This window comes from Dunckerocampus dactyliophorus, chromosome 9 (genome assembly GCF_027744805.1).
Source record: "Dunckerocampus dactyliophorus isolate RoL2022-P2 chromosome 9, RoL_Ddac_1.1, whole genome shotgun sequence".
Taxonomy (NCBI): Eukaryota; Metazoa; Chordata; class Actinopteri; order Syngnathiformes; family Syngnathidae; genus Dunckerocampus; species Dunckerocampus dactyliophorus.
This window is the reverse complement of record NC_072827.1, coordinates 4,114,235-4,138,997: the sequence shown is the minus strand read 5'-3', so window position 1 is coordinate 4,138,997 and position 24,763 is coordinate 4,114,235. Positions and strand designations below refer to the sequence as shown.

The 24,763-nt window shown below is 44.3% G+C and overlaps 2 protein-coding genes across 11 annotated transcripts in view; both read right to left on the bottom strand.

Annotated features, from left to right (window-relative positions):
- Positions 1 to 1,021: 1,021 nt before the first annotated feature.
- Positions 1,022 to 9,842, bottom strand: etv5a (ETS variant transcription factor 5a). 3 transcript variants are annotated; one of them, XM_054787926.1, is made up of 13 exons: positions 9,677 to 9,842; positions 8,602 to 8,679; positions 8,412 to 8,493; positions 8,285 to 8,332; positions 8,044 to 8,094; positions 5,696 to 5,819; positions 5,339 to 5,617; positions 4,919 to 5,235; positions 3,500 to 3,562; positions 3,156 to 3,224; positions 2,832 to 3,001; positions 2,647 to 2,748; positions 1,022 to 2,566 (listed from the first exon to the last, which is right to left on the bottom strand). In XM_054787926.1, the coding sequence occupies exons 2-13, from the start codon at positions 8,647 to 8,649 to the stop codon at positions 2,336 to 2,338; spliced, it is 1,584 nt and encodes a 527-aa protein (XP_054643901.1). In that variant the 5' UTR covers positions 8,650 to 8,679; positions 9,677 to 9,842; the 3' UTR covers positions 1,022 to 2,335. The 3 variants fall into 3 exon arrangements, with proteins under 3 accessions (XP_054643901.1, XP_054643903.1, XP_054643900.1); XM_054787928.1 differs by having other exon boundaries at positions 9,761 to 9,816; XM_054787925.1 differs by lacking the exon at positions 9,677 to 9,842 and adding an exon at positions 8,794 to 9,663.
- Positions 9,843 to 10,530: 688 nt separating this feature from the next.
- Positions 10,531 to 24,763, bottom strand: part of LOC129187496 (diacylglycerol kinase beta) — a 78,105-nt gene continuing 63,872 nt past the window's right edge. For 5 of the 8 annotated variants that reach the window (XM_054786904.1, XM_054786903.1, XM_054786901.1 and 2 more), the window contains 2 exons: positions 19,730 to 19,790; positions 10,532 to 15,936 (listed from right to left, as the gene is read on the bottom strand). In XM_054786904.1, the coding sequence (XP_054642879.1) occupies positions 15,597 to 15,936; positions 19,730 to 19,790 (401 nt within the window). In that variant the 3' untranslated portion in view covers positions 10,532 to 15,596. Of the gene's footprint in view, positions 15,937 to 19,729; positions 19,791 to 21,967; positions 22,089 to 24,763 lie in introns of all 8 variants that reach the window. The other 3 variants (XM_054786909.1, XM_054786908.1, XM_054786907.1) reach the window with 2 other exon arrangements.

Below are 24,763 nucleotides of genomic sequence, written 5' to 3'. Positions count from 1 at the left end.
GAGTCAAAGCAGGAAAGCACATTAACGCTCCAGCGGCCAGTTGTGGTACACGGATCAATAATTCATGGGGTGGTGCCGTGGTGATGTATGTCACTTTCCTGCAGGCCCAGCCAGTACTTTGTAGTGTCAAGTACTTTGTAGTCATGTACAGTAAGTATCCATTTGGTCGTGTTTTTCCCAGCGACTCCGTGGTTTTATACGGTGGGAGTCATCCATCATCCCGACCACAACAACACACATGGTTTTCCATGGTGGCCATTCAGTGGATCAGAACCGTTACGCTGCAGCTGACGGCTTAACCGCGAGGTTAGCAGTGGTGCTGCTAACCTCGCTAAGATACTACAAAGTCATTGTGATATGTTGTGTTCTAAACTGGTTACTAGGGGTCATAGTTGTACAACTCCATATTTAATCGACGCTTATATTCCTTTTCCTAGCATTAGCATTGTTGGCCTACTTCCTGATTCTGATTCAATTCGCACTGATAATCACCAATCACAAGTGATTGCCGTGACTGTACGCGCTAACCCCCATTTTAGCATGCGACTGCACAATGACATGCTAACATTTTCTTAGCATGTGACTGCAGTTACTGTATGTGCTAACGGTGTTTTAGCCTGTGACTGCACAATGACACGCTAACACTGTTAGCATCACACAGTAATGACATTTTACTGCGATTTAAATTAAGGTAAGTGGTCATCTCATCTATGCGGATTGAATCGGAAAGTCAAGTCTAACAGCTAAGGCTAGTTGTCCCACACGATTTGACACTATAAAAGCAGCAAGAATATACGTGTACTGTTGAAATTGGAATATGTCTGAAGTTTGGTTGATGCAACACATGTTTAAACATGGTCACCATGTCGTTTGAGGCTCTGAGTACAAGTGTTTGGAAAGGGCGTGGGCTAATCATTCACCTAAAAAAAGCAAAGCATGTGACTCACATATGAGGCAGGTCAAGCTGCCAGCATTAACGGATGTGGGGAAGGGGGGGGTTTGAAAAGGAGCAGAAGAGCAGTGAAGCGTAGGAGTGTTTATTTGAGCCAGTACACATGATCAGAAAACACAATGTGAGGGGTCTGTCGAGGGTGGGGGTGTGTGAAGCCTATACAAGTGCAGACCCTCCCCGTGCCTTGCGTGGCGTGCAACCCATCATGTGGCCTTTGCTGGAACTCTGGCCTTTTACACGCCTCGTTTGCAAGCAAGGTCATCCATGTGTTCACTCAAGCAAAGCCATCAGTCTGCAGTCAGCGCGCCATGACACTTTTTTCTTAGAAAAAAAAGCCAGACTGTTACAGAACTATAAAGCTGATACATGTACATTAAAATCAAACCTGGACTGCAGCCTTATAGCAAAAATATATACTTTATAGAATGCTGCCCTCATTCCAAATAAAGACAAAAAACAAAACAAACGTTGAAGTGATACAGTCACGGGACATGTTAGCGGCTTGGGCTGGTTACACCATGCAAAGTCGCTCACGGGTGTCCAAAAGATGGCAGCAAAATGTTTTACTTTGCATGCAGTGCCATGATGCTCCTGCCATACCCGTGCATCAGGGGGAGCTGGTTCACCACAAAAAGGAGCCAGAAAGACAACACATAGAAAAATGTCTCTTGGCTGGGGAATACGTGCTTGCATTTGCATCCCTTTGGAAACAGACGAGCGTGAATTAGTTCTAAAATGGAACAATAAAGCACCCGGCTGGGGGATCGTACCAAGGATTGCAATCTCCACAGCGGGGAGCAAATACAATCTCTTATGCGGGCAGGACAATGAAAGAACATTTCCACAAGAGAGCAGCCTGACCAACTAGCCCAAAATCCAGAATCCTTAGCGAGTCTCGGGTCTCCTGCAAGATAAGTCATATGTACAGAAATGGATGGAAAGAACCTTGCTGGATGCAATTCAACGCCCTTTCGTTCAGCTTTCGTCTTTCAGTGCAGGTGCACAAACAAACTTGGGCTGCAAAAAGTAAGTAGGCAACTACGGAATAGGGCTGCATTCAAAATTTTGATTTGTAGAATTTTTAGTTTTTGGAAAAGCAGATTGTCACAAAATAAAAATCGCCAAATCTACTCTTGTTGATGCAGATAAAAGATGCGTAGTCGTCCACAAACTGTTGGAGGCCTTGAGGCCTTGCATTGTTGTCTCCCTTTCATCTTTTCCCTCGTTCTTGCCGTGGATCACTTTTTGTCCGTAATCCAGCGAGGACGCACAAATGTCCCTTGGAGCCAGTTCAGAAGCTGAATTGAAAGAGCGGGGCATGGAGAGACTTTGGGAGTATTTTTGCATGTTGGTGTGTTGAGCGTCAGGACGCCGCTTTGTGGTTCAGTAGCCACAACCGTCTGGGAAGGGCAAGCCCGCAAGACAATGTTCCCCACTGTCCAGCAGATAGGAAGCATTCTCCTCGTAGTGGGTGAGGGGCACCGTGTCCTCATCCAGGCCCGGCAGGCCATCCAGGTCAGCCTTCAGGTTGGGTCTCTGGTTGTCAGGGAAGGCCATGGAGAAGAGGGCCTCAGGGTCGCATACAAACTTGTATACGTACCTCTCACCAGCCACCTTGGGTGCACAAAAAATGTTTGCCTCTTAAAATCACCTTATTGTGGACACTTGGAAGGGAAAAGTTAACATGCCTTTACCTTCTGCATGATGCCCTTCTCATAGTAGTAACGAAGAGAGCGGCTCAGCTTGTCGTAGTTCATGGCGGGTCTGTTCTTCTGGATGCCCCAGCGGCGAGCCACCTTAAGAGAAGGGTCCACAATGTTCTAAACTACGTCTATCCTCTTGTCTTCAATATGAAAAGAGCTGCGGTCAGTTGACTAACCTCCTCAGGCTCTATGAGCTTGAACTCCATTCCACGACCAGTCCAGGCAATGAAGTGTCCATTGGCCGGGTCGTCCAGCAACGTGACCAAGAACTGCCAGAGCTGCAGGGAGCCACGGCGCTGGTAGGGGGGTCCGTCCCGATAGATGGACTGCTCCTGCTTCACTTTACCTGATCAGCGGGAGGAGAAGGAATGAAATTGTAACAAGCTGCTCAATGTGGCGAAACAGTCCTGCCTGATGGCCACTGGGAACTTGACTTGCTATTCAATACGCTTCATGCAAGAACAGAAGAATTCTAGAATAGACAAGTCCAGCGATCTTACCTTCTAATCTTTCAGGGACAACGCAGGTATCATCAAAGTAGAGTTGAGGATCTCTGTCAAAGGAGAAGCCTGAAAAATAGGTTTATCGTGAGTATGTAGTTGCTTAAAGGCTAGCAATCCTGCAAAATGAATACGATGCTAAATCCCTAGCATGCATGTTTGCACCCACTGATCTACTTCCTCCTGACCGCTCGTTTAAAATCCCCCTGACCTCAACTCGTTCACCCGTGCTGATCTTACCACAGCTCAGTAAGTCCCACCCGGCTCGGGGGGCTGCAAATACCCCCCTCAATGAAACACTTAACTCACCAGAGATAAGAGCAAACAAAAGGAAAACAACTTACTTTCATGGTTATTTTGGTAGAAGGTCCCCGCTCTCCCGAATGATGAGTGACAGTTGGGCACTTCTGCAAAACAAAGACGGTGGGTGTATAATTTTAGACCAGAGACATCCCAACCTTTTCTGTCATCTCAAATGTGCAGCATGTCAAAATCCACCTCACAGCTGGTAGATATATTTGGACTTGTATGCATAAAGATACGCCGCTTCAAAATAGCATCTTTGATTTGTGTGATTGGCTTCATGTTGATAAGGATCAGTGCCTTGGTAATGATGGATGATGGGTGCTTTACTGTCGCGCTACCGGTCATATTAAGCTTCACCTGCCTGTACATCACACCCCCCCCTCCCCCACACGCACATCTCAGAGTGGACCAGAGCCGAGTAGCACAGCACAGCCCACTCGTGCTCAGCAACCCTTAAAACAGGATTAGCGCGATGGCTGCTGTGTTAAATCTCAATGATAATCAAGTTACATCGACCGTCCCCTCTGGGGGGTTCAGGGCCTGGTTTCTGTGTTTCTCTGCATACCAAGCGCAAAGCCATTGTGCGCCAGTCTGCGTCCTGTCAACTGATAAGACTGACAGAGATCAACCTTGATCAAGACTCAAGCGTCGACGCAAGGAAAGACGAGAGTTGTTCTAAATCCTTTTGGTTGGCCGTACACCACCAGTGTCCCCAACATGGACATACTCTGTCCAGCTCCAGATGATAGCTCTGAGTGACGTAGGTACTTAAAGGCCATAAGAGGCTAAGAGGATTTGTTATTACATCACCGCCAGGCCACCCGGTCAGCCACCGTGCAGAAAAGGAACTAGCGTATGTGACGTTGTTGGCTTTTCTCCCCACCCAAAGTTACAGCGTTTCAGGAAAAGAGGATGTTAATACCGCAGAGCAGGGATAACAGCTGGGTGTGTGGGTGTTAGAAGGACAACAGTCAGTGGCTTGTTTAATTTGTACCATGTGACTAAACACAGTTTCTCTTTCACTCTTTTCGCTGCTAAAAAGGTGGGCTGACAGTGACAAATGTTTGGTTCTTTCTTGTCAGGCCTTTATGAACAAGTCACCGTACCTTACAGGCCACAAAGTCCTCTGAGGGGTCTAGCCTCAATCTATTCCAGGTAGGCTCAGTGAAAAGCTTCTGGCCACCTGGCTGGCTGACCTATTTCCTTATTGCCCTTGGAGGCTTACGCTGAGCTGAAAGACCCACTTTTACTTGACTGGCATGACTCGAGAAGAATGATCGGATTAAACTCGGACAGTGCAAGAGTGAAAGGAGTACCTGTGCTCCCATGCCGCTATTACATGCTAAACCTTGCAGTCATGTGTCAGCAGCCTGAACAAACATGGGCAGACACATTCCTCACACTGGGCTAGCTACAGAGTACCTGGCTCAATCGACCAATCATGAGGCGGCACTCACCGGAATCAAAGCAGAAGTCGCGGGGCTCCTGCTTGATGGCCATCGGGTGGCACGCAGCCTGACGCGGGGGACCCAGCGAGGCAGCCGGAGGGTTAGGAACACCCTGCTCGGTGTATCTCGGGTCAATGAGCTCCTGTTTGAAACCATGAGGGGGCACGGCCACCAGGGGTTCGGACATTTGCCGGTGGTACAGCGGGCGGCCCTCGTGCGGTTGACTGTTGCGGTTGCTGCTAGGGGCCTGGGGCAGGAAGTGGGTGTGCACCTGACTCTCCGATGGGGAGAAGGGTAGAGATGGCTCAGACATCTGTCTCTGGAACCTGAGGACGGTGGGAGAAAGTAACAGATCACAGATTACGAGATTATCATAAACGTGTGGTATAATTTCGAATAGCCTCACTTTACCCAAAGAGTGCCGCTCACCTGTGCTCTGCCGTGAAGTTGTTGGCATCCTGGCCAATCAGCACACACGGCGCTACGAATGGCGGGCTGTGGACAGGATGTGCCGGCTGGTTGCGTGGGGGCTGTTGCTGCTGCTGAACATGCACCGGGTGCGGTCCAGAGGGCAGGTTGGCTATATTGGGGTGAGGAGGAGGAGTCTGCTCGTTAAGGGGGTGCGCTCCCGCTGGGCCACACGGGGATGCTGGCGTGGAGGGAGGGGTTAATGGCTTGAATGCGGGAGTAGACTTCCGGTCGCAGGCACTGAGTATGAGGATACAAGCAGTTAGGAATGTGATGATACTTTGGAGTATTCCCTAAATACCAGCAACCATCTTGTACCTGTAGCTGTAAAGGCACTTCTCTCCGTACGGCATGGGACTCCTGTCCTGGTGGCAGGGGGACAGGTCTTTGGAGAGAGTCAGCTCACGCTTTATCTTGGCCGGCGGCGGGCCATGGAACATCACTGGACAGAAGAGACAACAAATAAAACATGGAGTCCAGACACCACCTGCACCTACAGTAACTGCAGCAGTTTTCTTAAATCCCATTTGGCAAGTAAAAAGATGATTGGCTAATGCCAACATTTGCATGAGTATTTATTTACCCCCCCCCCCCCCCCCCCCCCCCCCCCCCCCCCCCAACCACAGATACTTTTGGAGATGGGGTGATACAAACTGTACGAGACACACACAAGCCATCAAACCTCACGTGCGAATCCTATTAGGACAGGCCCAATCCCAAAAGCCACCAATCAGTGCTGCTGCCTGCAATCTAATGGCGCTGAATGATTTCTCTGCTGTAACCATTAGACCCTGAAACATAGCCCTCTCCATGGCGGGCTGCAGTTTCCAAGGCGCCGCATAATAGCGGGGGAGAAACTAGATACTGGAGAGGAGCAGAGAGGGCGGCAGATAGACGTCGCTGGAGCTCAAGATGAGCAAACAACTGTTGTGAGTGAACACTCTTGATGCTTGATGGAGAGGAAAGGAGTTTTCTTGCAACTTCACTGGTAAACACTATTGTGATGCGCCAACTCCATGCCATATAGACAAAAGCACTGGGACACGCAGCCAGTCCTCCCAATAAGAAGTCAACTGTTACATTCCCGTTTAGCACTTTGACTGCTCGAGTCTTCTCTGCCTTTTTGTGTGTTTCCTGTTTTCAGAGGACAGCTGGGTGCCCCCGCTGCAGCTTGGCTGTCTGGCTACTTAAAACTGATTGTTTATCTCTGGGAGATGCCGGTTCTTTCTTCCATGCTTGGACTTCTTCTAATTTTCAGACATTTAATAGTTGTTGTGTTTCCTAATAGTTTCTTTGCCATCCAGCTTGGCCCTCTGCTTTTCTGGGCCCTCTGCTTTTCTGTACTTTATCACAGTATAACTAAAAGAGACTACACCTGTTTTTATGCCTCTGCACATACGGTCCAAATCTGCACAGGACTCTGCACAAAACTCTTGTAGAAAGACTTTCTACAAGATTTGGAAGGGTGAATTTTGGGCCATTTATTCAAGGGACATTCCCCAAAGTGATCTCTCCATAGTGCAGTGGAACCCACTTATGTACCAACCCGTCAATGTCAAACAATTCACCAATTATTAATATTATTATTAATATTATTAAAAAAGGGCCTTCTATGAACAATTGTTTTGTTTCTGCCAACATGTGTTGTGAGTTGTTAGAAGCCAGGTGGTCTACTGTTAGCCACCGGAACAAAGCTATGGGAATCTTTATTGTCCTTGTAGTCAAGACATACAATGAAATACGTGCAGCAGCCCTACCTCCTATGATGGTCACCCATTTTCCTGATGTCTCTGGACAAAGTCACAAGTTCTGCAGATGGGTTGTTTTGGTTTTGATTGTGGCTATGTTGACAATTGTCAGTCAGCCAGTTCGAGGGGGGTCGAGATAAGCGGGTTCCACCGTATACGGTGGTACAAAATGTCTGAGAACAAGAATTGACACTTATGGGGATCTTATGTACTTTTGAATTTTGCACTGTGATTCACCAATGCAGTCTCTGTGTGAGTGCCTATCTGCAAATGTGGCCTTGAATAAGTGCCACAGAGAGAGAGAGAGGGGGAAGGCTTGCAGCCTGGCAACGGCAGCCACTGTCAGCAATCATTTCTCACACTCGCAAAGAATCAGCGCTGCAAACTCGCTTTAGTGACGCAGCCATGGCGACTCCCGGGCTGCACGGCTGACTGCGCTCCTGGTGATTGACAGAGGCAGTCCCGACAAAGACTACCACAACGCATTGCCAAACTCCAGCATCCTCCAGACAAACAGCGAGATATATACTGTGTTACTGTGTGTGGGAATCAGGCGGAAGGTGGCAAGAGGCAGCCCTTTCCTTTGGTACACTCTAGCAGCAGGGCCCGAGTGCGGGAAAGTGTGAAATGAGATTAGGAGGCTTGGCTCATGTGATGCCCCATGCCAATCGCCTGATTCAACTCAAAATGGTGGAGAGAGAGAGGAAAGAGCGCACACACAAGTCCAAATACGGACTTCCGAGCACAAAGGACGCTGTTTGCCCTCGCCGGGATTAAGACATTTCAACAAAGGAGGAGTGACACAGACTTTAGGTTATACACCCCGCAGTTGCTTCCAGTGGGAATGTTGAAAACATCCCAATTAAGAAGCAGCCTCGGGGGACAAATACGAGCACCACATGAAGGAGGAATACTCACAGCTATCCGACTGGAAGTCTGGAACAAACTGCTCGTCATCCGGCACCTGGGCTGTGGAGAAAAGGGAAGAATTCAAGAAGGACGGAAGCAGGAATCTTAACAAAAACAATAAAAGGTGTTGCTCAGCAGTTTTTCCCAAAACACAAAAAGGTGGAAATACTTCAGTGGCGTTAAAGCTGAACCTCAAAGCTCCCATTCAGCATTTTAGCGAGAAAACCCACCAAATCGTCCAACAACTCACCTTCTGCGATCCAGATGTCCTGGAGTTGACTGAGATCTTGGAAGAGTTCTGGGAATGAGGATTATTTGGAGATCAGGATCATGCGTCTTCTTTGATTGTTGTCTTGACTTCAAAGTCCACCACGTACCTTCCGTGTCCTGGGCGAGCTCTGTGTCCACAAACTTCCTCTTGCGTTCATTCAAGGCCCTGCTGGGTTCCTCAACGCGAGACTGTCACAGATGTGTGCGTGTGTTGGTCGGGGGGGCAGTGGTCAGATGACATTCAAGTGCCAATCATATCACAGACAGAAGGTGGTGGCGGTGTGACATGTCACTTACGCTGGGCGGGACCATGAACGGAACCTGCTGGTCGTAGAAGCCGTCCATGTTGTCCGGGTGATTGGCGGCTCCCGTGTCCTGAGAAAGGGAGGGCCAGCACATAAACATAATGTATAGTATGTGCATCGCATGCTGCAGCAAACATCTTTTTGTTGGCCTGTGAGCCAAGCCGTCAAGACGCATAATGCTTACGTAAGCAGCGCTCATTGACTTTCCATCATCATCATCATCCTCCTCATGTAGTCCAGGTTGATACAACTCCCTTACAAACACGCACAAAGTTGTCTTTGTCCAACAACACACACCAGCAGCAGTCTCCGTTCTCACATCTCTCTCCGTGGCCCAGATATGACTCACTTGTGCTATCTCCCGTTAATGGATGACGAATAAAGCCTAGCTGAAGGCAATTACTGCAGACGCTGAGCAGATAGCACTTAGAGCATGAGCACACGCTCTCCGTGTGCGTGCGTGTGGCGTTCACGATCACGTACCCAAGTTAACATTTGAACATTTGACACTTTAAAAGCCTCTAACACGGATATTCATTGTGTGTACTTCACAGGAGGCTGGGCTGTTGGATACTGTACACGACCAGTGCAAAAAGTTACTGTCAAAAGGCAGTGAATGTCAAGTGTCCCTGAACGCACCACCGCGCGGCCACAAGACACACATTGTGTAAGGTTCACGTCATCACGTCAACAAACTTTGGTAACTTTTGGCCTACGGGGGAGGGGTGTGTTGTTTGGGGGGGGCGTCACTAACCCCCACCTCTTCTTTACTCCTCCCCGCCCTTCCCCCTCTTGTTTTTGTCAATGAAGTGAAACTCTATCCTTGTGTCGGGGGGGGAAATGTCCCCTCCATTCATAAAAAACAAAAATCACAAACACTCCTCCTTTTGTGCTGATAAACCAACAGGCCACAACGCATATTGGGATAAAACATTCATTTGCACATGACGCATGTAAAAAAAAAAAAAAAGTAATAATAACAACACAATCCGGGCTCAAAGATGTTTTCGCTGAAATGTCGTTGCGCTCGCTCGCTTCAAACATTCCGTGAAACATAAAGATCTTACCTGGTGTTATGAGTGGCCTATTTAGCAAAAGCAGGCTGAATAAATATGAATAAATGTCCACGATGGTGCAAAAACGAAGCGTACCAGTTCGGTGCTCGCTTCGCCTCCAACAAAACTTGACTGAGGTCGTCTTCATGCTCCACTTGCTTTTCCACCACCGTGAGAGCGCCACGCGCAACCTCAGCGCCGATTGGCCCGTTGCGCATGTCAGTCAAAGGGACGGCCAATAGAAGCCAGGTGGCTCATGAATAATTGACGAACACCCCGTTCGGCCAATCAGAGCGCGGCACCGGCCTATTTTTATGAATGGTTGGATTTCATTCACGGTTTTTTTTTACCCCACCCCCACCGTCCTCGGCGAGGCTGATTTAAAGGGCCAGCGTCTCCGCAATCATCTTCACTTACTAGTAGGACTACTTCCTGCAGTACATAATACAAACATTGACACACACAGTGTGTGGATTTGTCTTGTAGATGAATAAAGCATCTATAAATCATAAGTCAATGACAAGCGCACTAATATTTTGCATATCTCTGTCAAAATGGAAGCACACCATTACAAATACATAATACTGTACCACCTTTTTACTGTAAACACAGTACATATGTATTATGTAGTGCACTTTCCTGACTGTGCCTTACTTTGAGTATCGTTATTTCTACTGATTCTATCACACGCATGTGTGCAAACACACCGCAGACATCGCATCTTATTATGGTCTTTGACTGTATGGATTATTTCTATGATTATTACCATACATAAAGGAGAGGAGTGATTGCATGACTGATAGCACTCGTCTAAGTTGCACCACATGGGAGCAACATGCGGCCATGGTGAGTGGGCGTGGAATAAAAGCAGGAAGGCAAAAAGACCTAAAAACATCAAGCAGTGAGCGCCTGACGAGGTCAGAGGTCATACAACAAACATTCCCAGCAGCTGTGATGAAAGCAACCATCCTTAAAATCTCACACATGCTCTGGGTCCAAATTCGCCTTTGCAGCGCATTGGATAGACACGTGCATTTCCACCTTCCTCCATGATCTTCAACAACATTCTTTGCTTCTGTCCAGCCCTGACCTTGCAGTGCAAAGCAGGGACAAGCGTAAGTATTGATTCATTCATAAGTATTAGTTTATTAAGTCAATATTGGCTTATTAGTACAGCATGTATGAATATTAGTAAGTATTGATTCATTAGTAAGTATCGTTTTGTTTGGCATAGGACCTGGGTTTAATGGGGAAGCACCGTCACGATCACATCATTCATTGGTGTGTTGTGGTCCATGTCGTCAATACTGATCTTCAGAGGCTGAACGACTTTCTCTTTTTCTTCATGATCTTGTTTGAGAGCAACACTCGTTAGTGCAGCGTTAGCATCCTGTAGTACCTTATTCTCCACTCTCAGGCTTTGATCTTCATCCCTCGGGTTTTCAACCTCCTGTTTCATGGATCTGATGGATTGTTCCAGGTGATCCAGCCTCCGTAGTCTCAGGAGAATCTGTTCTGTATTCTTTTTACTGTTTTCCAGGGTTTATTGTTGTTGCTTTTTCATCATATCCTGCAGTAGCTTTGACGTCTGCGCTGTCAATCCCTCCTGTAGTGATTCTGCATGCTTGGAGAGCCGGTGCTTCAGACTGGGGTCAATATATCTTTCATCCTTGGTGACTCTGTGTCTATGATCGACTCCGGGGTACTTCGACCCGAGCTGCTTGAGCCGACATCAGATTCTCTTGTCTTTTCTCTTTTGCATTGTTGCTGTTGCTAAGCAACACATCGTGGCGGTTAGCCTATTAGCTTGCCTTACAACAGTCGTCTGTGTTTAATATTTGTTGTTTCAGCGAGTTCGTGACACTGCGAACTCCGAACGGCTACAACCGTTTGAAATAGTCCTATCCAGAGTGATGCCTGAAGGGTTCATTCAGATGTACAACTTGCTGCATTTAATTATGCTGGAAATTACACTGAAAAAAATGTATTTACCCTAAATTACGTGATGTCTTTGAACGCAACCCCCCATTGCTCATACAGTAATAATCTTGAATCTTGAATAACACAGTTTCAAGTGTGATTCAAATGTTCTAATACTAGTCAAGAGACTAGTGTTGTACAAAGAGATGTTTACACTTGTGTGCTATCTTTTAGCTTGATTGACATATTCGGTTCATTCGGCGCTGTTAATATACGGTATACAAATATACACAGTATCATCCTGTCCTGTCATTCATCCTTCTCTTCATGTCAAAATGGGTATATTTCACACAGAGTTGCTCATGGTGATTAATCATGCTGAATTCATTAAAAACTGATTAATATGATTCCATTTTTAATCATTTGACAGCCCTATTTTTTACCTCATAAGTTCCACTTTTTATTTCATAATTATGACTTTTTATCTCGGAGAAAAGTTGGAGAAAAAAGTTGTACATTTATGAGAAAAATGAGAAAACATTTGTAATATTACCATTGCCCAAGGCCAAAGGTCACATAAGTCCCCCATTTTCTTTTTCTGTCTCAGGCAGTGCCTGTTATGAGTATTAAAACAATCTGAGATTTCTAGAAAAAAGTGGAAATGGCGAGGTAAAGAAAGAAAAAAAAGTCATACATGCGAGAGAAGTTGTACTTTTATGAGAAAAATGTTGTAAATTTATGAGAAAAAAGTTGTAAATTTATGACAAAAAGTAGTACATTTATGAGAGAAAAGTTGTACATTTTCAAGAAACAAGTTGTAAATTTATGAGAAAAAGTTTTACATTTATGAGGAAAACATTGATAAATTCTATAATATAGTTATGTATGTATAATTATGACTAACTCAAAATGATAACTTTTTATCTCATAATTAGGACTTTTTATCTCAAAATGATAAGTTTATCTTGTAATTTCGACATAATTAGGACTGTTTGTCATAATAGACTTTTTATCTCAAAATTATACTTTTTTTTATCCTATAATTATGACTTTTTATTGCAAAATCATGACTTTTTAATCTTGTACTTTTGACTTTTTATGTCATAATTATTCATTTTAATTTCATAATTCTGACCTTATCTCATAATTGGGACTTTTATGTAATAATTAGGACTTTTTAATCTCATAATTCTGTACTTTTATTTCATAATTATAACTTTTATCTCATCATTTTGACTTTTTAGCTCAAAATTAGAACTGTTATCCCTTAATTGGGACTTTTTATGTCGTCGTTTTGAGTTTTTATCTCAACTCAAGCCGAGGCCACTTTTGAATCACGTGTTGTGTTTCTTTCTTGCTGTTGCAAGCACATGATAAGATGTGTTCATTCCAGTGACTGCGGTTATTGTGCTCCAAAACATTCTTGTTTACGCGTGAAACACACACACGATCGTGATGGAATGATGTACAACAATGTGCAGACGTGCATTTACACGATAGAGTTTTTAAAGGGAACTCGGGTGACAAAAACCTCACCCTGAAATGCATCTTAGCTCCTGCCCAGACCAGATCATACTCGCTATCAATATGATATGCTAGCATGCACTAAGTGCATACGGTATCCTACACTGTATGCCCTGGGCAGCAATATCATCACCGTACTGTCAAAAGTCCCACATTTCAACAAATGACACTTCACAGCTCGGCAGCTAACCACAGTAAACACAGCACAGACAGGGGCGGGGCTATGACATCATCGTTTGGATAAAGCTGCCCATTGGGTGTCATAAAATGTCTCTGACAAACAGTTTGTGTTTTATTTTTGAGCACAAAGTTTTATTTACCGGTGACAGCGACGTAACACGCGACGCTCGTTTCTCCTGATGTGGCTCACAGCAAGGCTGTGCCAGCGTCTACTGGCTCACGGAACATTCACAAGAAAACATTTGACAAGGATCAAGTCCAAACATTAGGAGAAATAAAGTTGCATTCTAATGACAAAAAGCCCTCATTTTACCAGAATAATGTTGGCATGTTATGAGGAAAAATAATAATCACCATTTTAGTAACATCGAGTGGAAATGATTTTCTTAAAGTCAAAATATTATGAAAAACAAACAAAACAACGCCTGCTTTTTTGGAAAATTAGGTGGTGGAAAAAGTTACAAAGCTATGAGAATAAATCCAAATATTATGGGAATAAAGTTGTAATCACGAGAAGCGAATTTACAAGAAGAAAGTTGAAATAGTTGGAAAAAAAGGAAAAAAACTGTCGTAATTTTACAAGAATAAAGTCCAAATATTAAGATAAAAAAGTTGTATTCTGACGAGGACAAAAAAAGTCAATTTTATGAGAATAAAGTTGTAATATTGGGAAGAAAACTAATGATATTTTGGTAGCATAGAGTGGAAATATTCAAGAAAAAAATTTTAAACGTATTTTTATGACAAATCAAAAAAATAAATTTTTGGAAAATTAGGTTGGGGAAAAAGTTATAATATTATGGAAATAAACCACAGAAAAAGAAAACGCATGCGCATAAGACCATCATCTTCCGCTTTCCGAGTCTCATCTAGACTTAGGAGAAGTGGAATTACTTCATAAGACAACAAAATATGTGCAAAATGTGGACTGGCTAGTCCAAATAGTCACACTTTTTGAATAAAATAGTGGCCCATATTTCCAGAATTGACATTAAATGTGGCGCAGTTATGGTTGGAGATGTGTAAGGAATCGTTTACCACAAAGACATTTACATCTCTACTGATTATAGATCAAATCTACCTGCGATTAAATGTGATTAATTATGAGTTAACTGTGGAGAAAATGAAATACCTGAATGGAGAGACAGCCCGAGCTGAAACCATAACATACTTTGCCCTTCTGACCTGAAACGGCTTCCGTGTGGCTAGCTAGCCCCAAAGTGTACCTGTAGATTTGTCCTGATCAAATATCATGACATCACTACTGCTAGCGAAACATACAAAAATAGTGCCGTGGCGGCAGCTCAGAAGTACGAAGCGTGGCTCCGAGGTGTTTACTAACTGACACAAGCAGGTATCTTCGACGATGGTGAAGGGCTGCCATCGGATGGCTTGTTGGTCATCTCCAGCAAACTCTTTGCACTTTTCAAATGCCCCAGCGATAGGAACAAGCCCCCGGGCATCGAGCGATTCTGGCGTTTCAGGATGAGTTGAAGCTCCGTGTTCCGTTCTGTTTTGGTTTGCGTCTGACCTTCTCGAACAGATTCATGACGTTAACCAAGGCACCACTGTATCACTTATCGAATGGTTATCAGACTTATTGGTATGACGTCGTAATTCCTCATGTCGGCTCACCGATAATTAGCGTGCACCCTTAATTTTTTTTTTGCATCCTGGAAAGGATCATGGTCATGTTGAAAGGGTTCTACTGGAGCAGCAGAGTTCCTCATCAGAACTTTGGAAGTTTTTATGTGACTGTGACAGAATGGACAAGAATAAAAAAGAAGGCAAATTCCACTTAAGAGGGGAGGAGCAACCCGAGCGAGTGGTGATGGTGGTGACCGATACTCATGTCCTCTAGCTAACAGGGGCTATATTGTATTAGGACATAGATACGTACAGTACAATCCTACCTTCCTGGTGTACTATATTTACAGTATAGAAACAGTATGCACACACTAACACTGTGGGGTACATGCTAGTAGACACGGCGGTGTGGAAGGTGAGTACATTGGTGCTAAGCTAAGCAAAACTTGCAGTTTGTGGTGCTAATCAGGCATATGCTTTCAAATAGTTGAAATGGAGGGATGCATTTACCGTAGAAAGGGGGTCTTGCAGTGCTTTGGTAAATAAAACCTGCAGGGGTGTGTTAGTCCCTGAGGGGATGTACCGTCATTGGACCGTTCCAACGTTTCGAGTCCACACAGAGAGGTGATGCTAACCCATCAAGACCTCAACAAAAGACCTTGATCCTCTTCTCCTTCTTGAGAACTGAGGGTTCCTCCAAGCCACCCGTGGTTTTTAACATTCATGAAGATGTTTCACAACACTTGCCCTCTGCAGGTCCCCGAGTCTGAGCTCGGCAACACGTCCAGGTGTCCACCTGGTTCCTGCAGTTGTTTTGTTTGGCAGGTGTGGCACGCCAGGCGTGTTTGTGTGGCAGTTGGGAGTGTGTTGATTGCTGGAGGCATACTTGAACCTGATGGAGCCGCCCATGAAGGCTTTTACGGTCGTATGCATGGTCGGGTTCATGTGTACACACACACTTCTTAGTCCCAACTTTGGGTGCGTTTCTTGAAAAAAACAAAGGACGTCTTCTGGGGCAGACCCAGCAACATAGGGACCTGGTTCTTGTGCGTGATCCTGATCTGTAAAAAGCAGAGAACATCATGAAGCGCATCAGACTGGAGGTCTGTTGTCACTGGGGAGATTTTTTCCTTTGTACCTGTGACACGTGATCTTTCTAACCCTAAAATAGATCTACCTTGAGGTGTAGTTTAATCATAAGTACCTATAGCCTCCGGTTTCTGCTTCCAGTACCTGAAAGCTTTGGTTCCTTGTCCGATGATGCAGGGATAAGAAACCAAAGGAACTGCACTACAACTTGGGGTCATCTTTAAGGAAAATCCACAAACCTTGAGGAGATATTTGACCCAAAGTATCATGAACTTCCAATTCCTTGTTAGACTAGCTGAAACCTTTGGTTCCTGGAACGTTACTTCAGGTGTCCCCTAGAACATGAGTCCAACAGTGAGGTATGGATAAGTACCAAGTGTAACAGCGCTACAAATCAGAGGGCATCAATAAACAGAAGGAGAAAGCTACGTAGATGAAGTAGATTGAATATTATCTTAGAAGTCACCAGGTTCTGTAGTTGGAAGTACGTGGTTATGAAGCTTCGTGGTCATGGAACTAAGTGATTATGAAGATATGTGGTTATGAAGCTACGTGGTAATGGAACTATGAGGTTATGAAGCTACGTGGTTATGAAGCTACGTGGTTATGAAGGTACGTGATTAGGAAGCTACATTATTATGACGCTAAGTGATTATGGAACTGTTGTTATAAACCTACGTGGTTATGAAGCTACGTGGTTATGGAACTGTGGTTATAAAGCTATATGGTTATGAAACTAAGAGGTTATGGAACTTTGTTATGGAGCTACGTACTTATGAAGCTATGTAATTATGAAGCTACATAGTTATGGAACTTTGGTTTAGAAGCTACGTGATTATGAAGCTACGTGATTATGGAACTATGTGGTTATGAAGCTACGTGGTTATGAAGCTACGTGGTTATGAAGCTACGTGGTAAAGGAACTATGGGGTTATGAAGCTACGTGGTTATGAAGCTACGTGGTAAAGGAACTATGGGGTTATGAAGCTACGTGATTATGAAGATATGTGGTTATGAAGCTACGTGGTTATGAAGCTACGTGGTTATGGAACTATGGGGTTATGAAGCTACGTGATTATGAAGCTACGTGGTTATGGAACTATGGGGTTATGAAGCTACGTGGTTATGAAGCTACGTGGTTATGGAACTATGGGGTTATGAAGCTACGTGATTATGAAGCTATGTGGTTATGGAACTATGGGGTTATGAAGCTACGTGATTATGAAGCTACGTGGTTATGAAGCTACGTGGTAAAGGAACTATGGGGTTATGAAGCTACGTGATTATGAAGCTACGTGATTATGAAGCTACGTGGTTATGAAGCTACGTGATTATGAAGATATGTGGTTATGAAGCTACGTGGTTATGAAGCTACGTGGTTATGGAACTATGGGGTTATGAAGCTACGTGATTATGAAGCTATGTGGTTATGGAACTATGGGGTTATGAAGCTACGTGATTATGAAGCTACGTGGTTATGGAACTATGGGGTTAGCAACTATCTGGACAGATACTTTTTTGTTTTGGAGTGCTTTTTTCCTGCTTCCATCTGAATGTGGTCTTCAGAAAAACTGCTCAACAGAGCCTGAAGGTGGGCGTCTGCTGATCCGCTGTAGGCTTTCTTCTATGGGGTGGCTTGGTGTAAACCACGCCAGTCAAAGCAGAGACAAGTTTTTAAACATGGTAGCAAGCAGTCATCCAATCAGATACATTTAGCACTGCAGATCCTGCCCCCCAAGAAGGGTTTTTTTCTGAAGGTTCCAAGCAAGGAGGTGAAATCTTCCAGCCTGTCTCCAACACGCTGTTATGAAATAAAAGGCTCATCTCATGGCGGCCTTGCCAGTATCTCACGTAACATAACAACAAAAAGCCATGGATATTCCGCCCCCGCCAAGCAAAATGAAAAATGCTTGGCTGGGGCGATGGAGAACACAAAAAACGAAATAGCTGATCTTCTCCTCTACTGTGGAGGTGACGTCCGGGGGTGTGCATGATGCAGAGGAGGAAGGAAAAGGAGCCAAAACAAAAGTGGAGAAAATACTTTGACTCCACTGATGATGACAAGAAGAAAGCTTCATGCCACTCAGCCTGCATCACCGCCTTCCGTCCACCGTCACAGCAGGGTTCCAGGTGGGCTTTCTACCTTTTCCCAACAGGTCACAGTCAAGTAGTATCAAGTGGACAAAAGCACAACCTTCAAAAGACGCCTGGCCAAACACTTTCCAGCCAAGTCCTCAAAGTGAAACATCCCAGCTGACTTGGGGTGAGAGTTGGGGTACACCCTGGACTGGTGGCCAGCCAATGGCAGGGCACATACAGACAAACCATTCACACTCATTCATACCTATGGACTATTTAGAGCCTCCAGTGAACCTAACATGCATGTTTTTGGAACGTGGGAGGAAACCCACCCACACAACATGCAGACTAACACAGAACGCCCTGTCTGCGTGGCCAACATGCCAACCACTTGGCCACCGTGCAGCCCATGTCTGAAAAAACATATTATTCATATCAACTTCACTCTTTGCTCTTTTTTGCCATTTTTATTTATCAACTTGCTTCTTAAATAATCTGTCAAATTTCTTTTTATAATATTACCACTTTATTCCCATATTTGAAATTTATTCCCTTATTATAACTTTTTCCCCCAACCTAATTTTTTTAAAATGACAATTTAATTTCGTTTTACTCATAATATTATGACTTAAAAATAAATAAATAATTTTTTTTCTTTCATATTTTAATTCCTCCTAATATTACAACTTTATTGCTGTAAAATGGAAGCTAAAATGGAAGATGACGTTTTTTCTCTGAATATTTTGATGTTATTCTCATAAAGTTAGAGCGGCTTGTTTTCATTTCTGCCGTCTTTTCAATTTTCAAACTATTTCAGATTTTCCTTTCATAATTCTGACGTTATTCCCACAATATGTTGAGGTTATTCTTGTGACATTATACCTTTTTCCGCAACCTAATTTATGTCTTTGGTTTGTTTCTCATCATATTATGACTTAAAACATCTTTTTCCTGAATATTTGAATTCTACGCTACTAAAATGTCATTGTTTTTCCTCATAATATTAAGGGTTTATTCTCGTAACTTTTTTCTTTTAGTGTATGAGACTTTTTTCTCTTTAGTACAGTAGTACCTCGCATAACGTAATCCTCCTTTTATGTAAATTGCACTGAACTTAAAGAATTTATGTAAACGTTTTGCATCGTATTACGTAAGAAATTCCATATAACGTAAAGCGTCAAGTCGGTGCAAGTTCAGACTAACACTTGGTGACGCCTTCTGACGCTTCACACTCTCATTGGCTGATTATCGGGGCACCGATAATTTATTACCTTATTTTATATTGGAATGTTACTCTACTATGTTTATGCTAACGTTTTCTTATATTTTCCCACCATATTTGTTGGACTTTGAATATTTTGAAGAGCCAAAGGGGTGAGTTTGGGAAGATCTTGGAACGGATTAGACTATTTTTTATGTATTTTACGCTTCGTATAACATAAAAACCCTATAACATAAAGGTATTTGTTTTTCTGAATTTTACGACGACAACTTACAACTACAACATGGAAAGTGGTTTCTCGTGGTTTCCATGTCGTACTGTTTGGTCATTGGCGAGTCAGGTTTTGACACAAGTGGTCCGACCCAACCTAAAGTGAAGCGTACCTTGGTGGGAACGTGTCTGCAGGTGGTCACGGCCTAGCATAGCTAGTGCTTTCATTCCACGTGTGCAACGTTCAAACTCACCGTGCATGGTGGCTGCATCCACGGCTCGCCGTCAATCTGCATGGGCAGTCGCCGGGACGTCCTGTGGGGACACAGCAGACAAGTGATGATGGTGTCTATTAAAGGGGACCTATTATGCTTTTATGCTATTATGCTTTTCCTATTCTCTGACCGATCAATGTTGTTACAATGTTGTATTGTCATGATAAACGATGCCAACATGTCTGATAATGAGGTTTGCGCATTTGGAAGTGAGCCCTGAAAGGAGTTTTGGACGGCTCTGCACGCTGTGTTTTACAGAGTATTTTTTAACACCGAGTTCCATTGACGGCAATGTAACCCGAACTTCCTTATATGGGCATGCCCAGGCAAACGCTGTAGGCCTGCCCTCCCCCCGCTCTGCCTCGCTCTGCTGTGTCCACGGTGCTATTGTATATGGCTCCCAGGAAATGTTTGTTGGGGTGTGCCTAAAGAGGCGAGAATCAGGCACAAGTGGTTGGAGTTGCTGATCCCTGGCCAGCACGAGAAAAATATGCTCAACTGTCAACAGCACTTCACACGGGACTGTTTTGTGAACACGGGCCAATACCAAGCTGGACTATCCACCAAACTGTTGCTGAAGTCCGACACTTTTCTGACGTTGCTTGGTCGTGTTGAAGAGTCCGAAGAGCAACGAGTAAGTAACAATTTATCAGTGTCCCAACTGTGTTTCACTTTGTGTAAGTAATCGAAAAACAAGGGGTACGGCAGGTGTCCGGAAGTCCTCGGGAGCGCTCGAGAGTGTGACCAATCACAGCGGCATGGGCTCGGCGGGAGGCGTACCTGGAGGAGGGTAAATTATACAAGACTCTTTGGACGGGAAGCAGGAAACACCGCAGGAAGAGCTGCAGAGTCTGGAAGCTCTAGAAACCTTTGTGTGCGGGCTATCGTGTGTAGCTGCTCTATAGGAGTCCACAACTCAATACAAAGGACCCAAAATGAGTATAATAGGTTAGCATGTTGGCCACACGGTCACAGTCTGGAGATCGGGAAGACCTGGGTTCGTTTCTCCCTTTCTCCCGATTCTCCGTTGGGCATTTCTGTGTGGAGTTTGCATGTTCTCCCCGTGTGTGTCTGGGTTTTCTCCAGGTACTCCGGTTTCCTCCCATATTCCAAAAACATGCATGTTAGTTTAATTGGAGACTCTAAATTGTCCATAGCTATGAATGGTTGTTTGTCTATATGTGCCCTGCCATTGGCTGGTGACCAGTCCAGGGTGTACCCCGCCTGTCGCCCAAAGTCAGCTGGGATAGGCTCCAGCATACCCCCGCAAGCCTAATGTATTTTTATCACAAAACAGCCTTAGCTTCCAAGAAGAAGCTAGCTCGCTAAGGTACAAAATGGAAACCAAAGAGGAAGTCAGCTATGTCGCCCATCTGTGATGTAATCAACAGTTGACTCTCAAAAATGTTAACATAAAACACCGTTTGATAGTTTTCCATGCGAAAACAATGGTAAATGTATGTATATGATGACCGAAAAGGATAAATGAACATTTAAGCTTACTTTTACCTTCATGGATGACGTGGTTGTTGATTGTTCCCAAGGACAGCATGTGGCAGCGAGACACCACATGGACACCACCTTCCTGTTTTGCCATGACTTGTTTCTTCAATTCAATTCACTTCAATAGTGTTTTCACATGAACTTCTTTGAGTGTATGGAACAGATTTACATGATTTTCTATGGGAACATTTGCTTTGGTTAGAGTCTGTTTTGGTTTGAGTCGGACCTTCTGGAAGGAAGGAATGATGTTAACCGAGGCACCACTGTATTTACAATGGTTTTATGCATGTAAAACTATAAATGTGAAAGTATAAAAAGGTGTTTTGTGTTAACATTTTTTATTTCTTCTGGGGAAAAATGTATTGGGTTAGCATCTGTATCGGTTAGAATCGGACCTTCTGGAAGGAATTCGAACTAAGGTTCCACATTTTTATATGTATTTTATGTGTACGGAAGGACTGGAGGTAGTCTGGAGAATGAAGTATGCAAGTCAAGTTATAGAACTGACCTGGCTAGAAATAAAGTGCATTTATCTTCATTTCTCTCTTTTTGCGATTGTTCCTAATTGGAATGGAATTGCCCAGCCCGAACAGACAAAACGTTTCCAGGCGTGGCTGAAATGTCAAATTCAGCTTCAGCTTGGCTGAAAGGGGAGGAAGATGTGAGGCAGGCAGAGGAGAAGCGCGTGAAGATGCAGAGTAAGGAGGTCGCCACCTGATGGTGACACTGCCGCACTGAGCCAGCCGGCGTCCGGCGCTCTTCAGTCCCGTGTAGATCTGACCCATCTCCATGGCGCCCTCCAGGCCCACCACCTCCAGCAGCCGGTCGCTGAAGTCTGCACACAGCAACGCATGGTAGCGTCTGTCTTGGTATCTTGCACATTTCTCAAGAGCAAATTCAAAGACATCTCAATAGACGATGTTGCGACAGGAAAAATATGTCATGTTTTATAGCAAGCTTTTTTTTTTTTATGTGCCGTGGGTTGCACTTTGGACACCCCTGCTCTAGCACTAGCTTGATGACCAGGCTAAAGGCTACACTGCAAATCCAATTCCACCTGTTTAGCCATCATCTGACATTTTCATTCATGATTTTATTGCAAATGTTGATAAGAAGGATGACCTGAGCTGGCGGTTCAGAAGTGGAGTTGGTCATCTCCTACCAACACCTTGCTCTGTGCTTGGACCACTCACTTTCTTTCATGTTCCACATCAATAATCTGCAGGCCAAAGTTCGGGCCAGATTCACCCGTACTCCCTGTGTGTGATTAAGGTGACATCATCTATAAAATGGCCCCCCAAGTGTGTTAACAGACTGGATGCTGGAGGTTCTCTACCATTCATCCATCCGTTTTGCCTCTGGTGCGCCTTTCCCAACCCACCATTGTGATGTTTACAATCTGATAGGCTGGCCCTCCCTTCCACACTCAGCGACTTCATCACTGGCTCCTACTTCAAGACTCTTCCAGGGACAACACCTCAATACATCTCCAAGCTCCTGCACCGTTCCCATAACAACAGTTTTGCTGCAGCGGAGACTGGAACTCCCTTCAACACTCCCTTAAACTTTCAGCTCTTCCATGACTCCACCTGTTTAACGGGGTAAAAGTCTTCATCCTTCTGGTCTTGATCTACTTCAGCATGCTGGATTCATGGATTCATGTCCATGTTTTCTTTTTCCTTTACGCTGGCACCCTTTGGAGCTTGAAACGCCGCAGGGGCGCAAGAGCAAATCAGGAGGGGAGCTTCATGTCAGCTGACTGATGACATATGACATCTACAAAGTTGCATCCTTTCATTTTTTACTATATGGCCCTCGCTGGTAGGAAAGGTTTGGACACCCCTGGTGTAATGCATCTCTTTTTCCCCATATTTTTAAGATGTACAGGTAAAGATATCAGCCCTGTATTCAATTGGATAACTTCCTCTGGAAAATTCCAGACTATTTAAGACTTTTTTCCGGCCTTGAAAACCAAAAGTTGTATTGAAGACTTTTGAAGCAGTGCATGGAGCCTGTGTTATAGCCATGTGTCGGTCGCGAACGAATCGGCTCTCAGAGCCGGCTCTTTGAAATGAACGACAGGAGCACATGGTGCTGTTCGAGCCGATTTGTTCAAATTGAGAAATTTGCATGAGCTATTTGGACTTTCTGATTCGTCTACTGAGATGGGTCTTTGGTTTTGTATTTTAGAATATAACATTATATATTTTTGTAGCTGTTTGTTGAGGTTTAAAGAAATCCATTTAAATAATAAACACTTGATATCATGTACTTTTACATTAGCAATTCATTTTACACATGAATACACAACATCACTGGTAATAAATTCATTTAAAACAACAACAAAAATTCTGAGGAGCCACTTGGGAGCCGAAAGAGACGGCTCTTTTTAGAGAGCCGGCTCTTTTGGATGGGCTCACTCCTTTCCATCACCACTGTGGTAGCACAGGGCACACTGCTTGGATGGAGACATCGCCCTCAAGTGGCCTGGCAGGCAAAGTGCAGGCATGAAGCAGAGGTCAGGAAAGAAAAGCTCATGTTGACTTCTCACACCGTGGGCTCAATGGAATCCTGAATGAGGCTTGCAAAACATTCACTCTCTCAGACACAATGTCATGACACCTCTGCTCTTTAGAAACATAGATAGGCAAAGGTCATATTATGACTTTTTTTCTCGAAAATCTGTGACTTTATTCTTGTAAATGTACAACTTCCTGACTTTTTTTTCCAGAAATTTACGACTTCTATTCTCAAAATCCCAGATTTTTTTTGTCAACGCGGCCCTAATACTGCGTCATAGTTTCTTCTGTGAGATCAACTGTGCTTTTATTTTGAAATCCTGCAACCTGACAAGCTAAGTAGCCAGCAAGCATCAAATATCTGCTATCTAAAAGTCAGCTTTGGACTGTGAAAGCTGCTTGTACACGTAATACTAGCAGTGCTAGTATTAGTAGCATTAGTATTAGTAGTTGGAGGTGAGCCGTGTTGAAACGCAGGAAAAGTCAAAGATGAAAAGATAGGCACTGAGATGGAACTGCGCATGAAAGCAAAGGCGCTGTGGTCCATCCCAGCATGCATTGTTGTGTTATGTAAGAGTCTATTTTTAGCTTGCTGACAAGCAGCAGTGCTCCAGCAAGTGCACAGCGGCGGCTTCCACTTTGCCATTGGAAGGCTGCGGGACAGCGTGCGGGACAGCGTGCCCATCTTTGGTGCTCACAGGAAGTGGAGGAGTGTGTGTGTTAAACGAAAAGGCTAGAAGAGCGTGTGAAGGATTTGATTTGAATGGTTTCATGATGTTTGCAGAAAAACACGTACAGTAGATGCTGACTGATGATCTAAGAAGTGATACATATCTCAAGAAAAAAGTACATCTCAGCTTTGTCATATACAGTGGCGTGAAGAAGGGTTTGCCTCCTTCCTGATTTCTTTTTTTTTGCACGTTTGTCACACTTAAATGTTTCGGATCATCAAACAAATGTAAATATTAGTCAATGACAACACTCAACACAA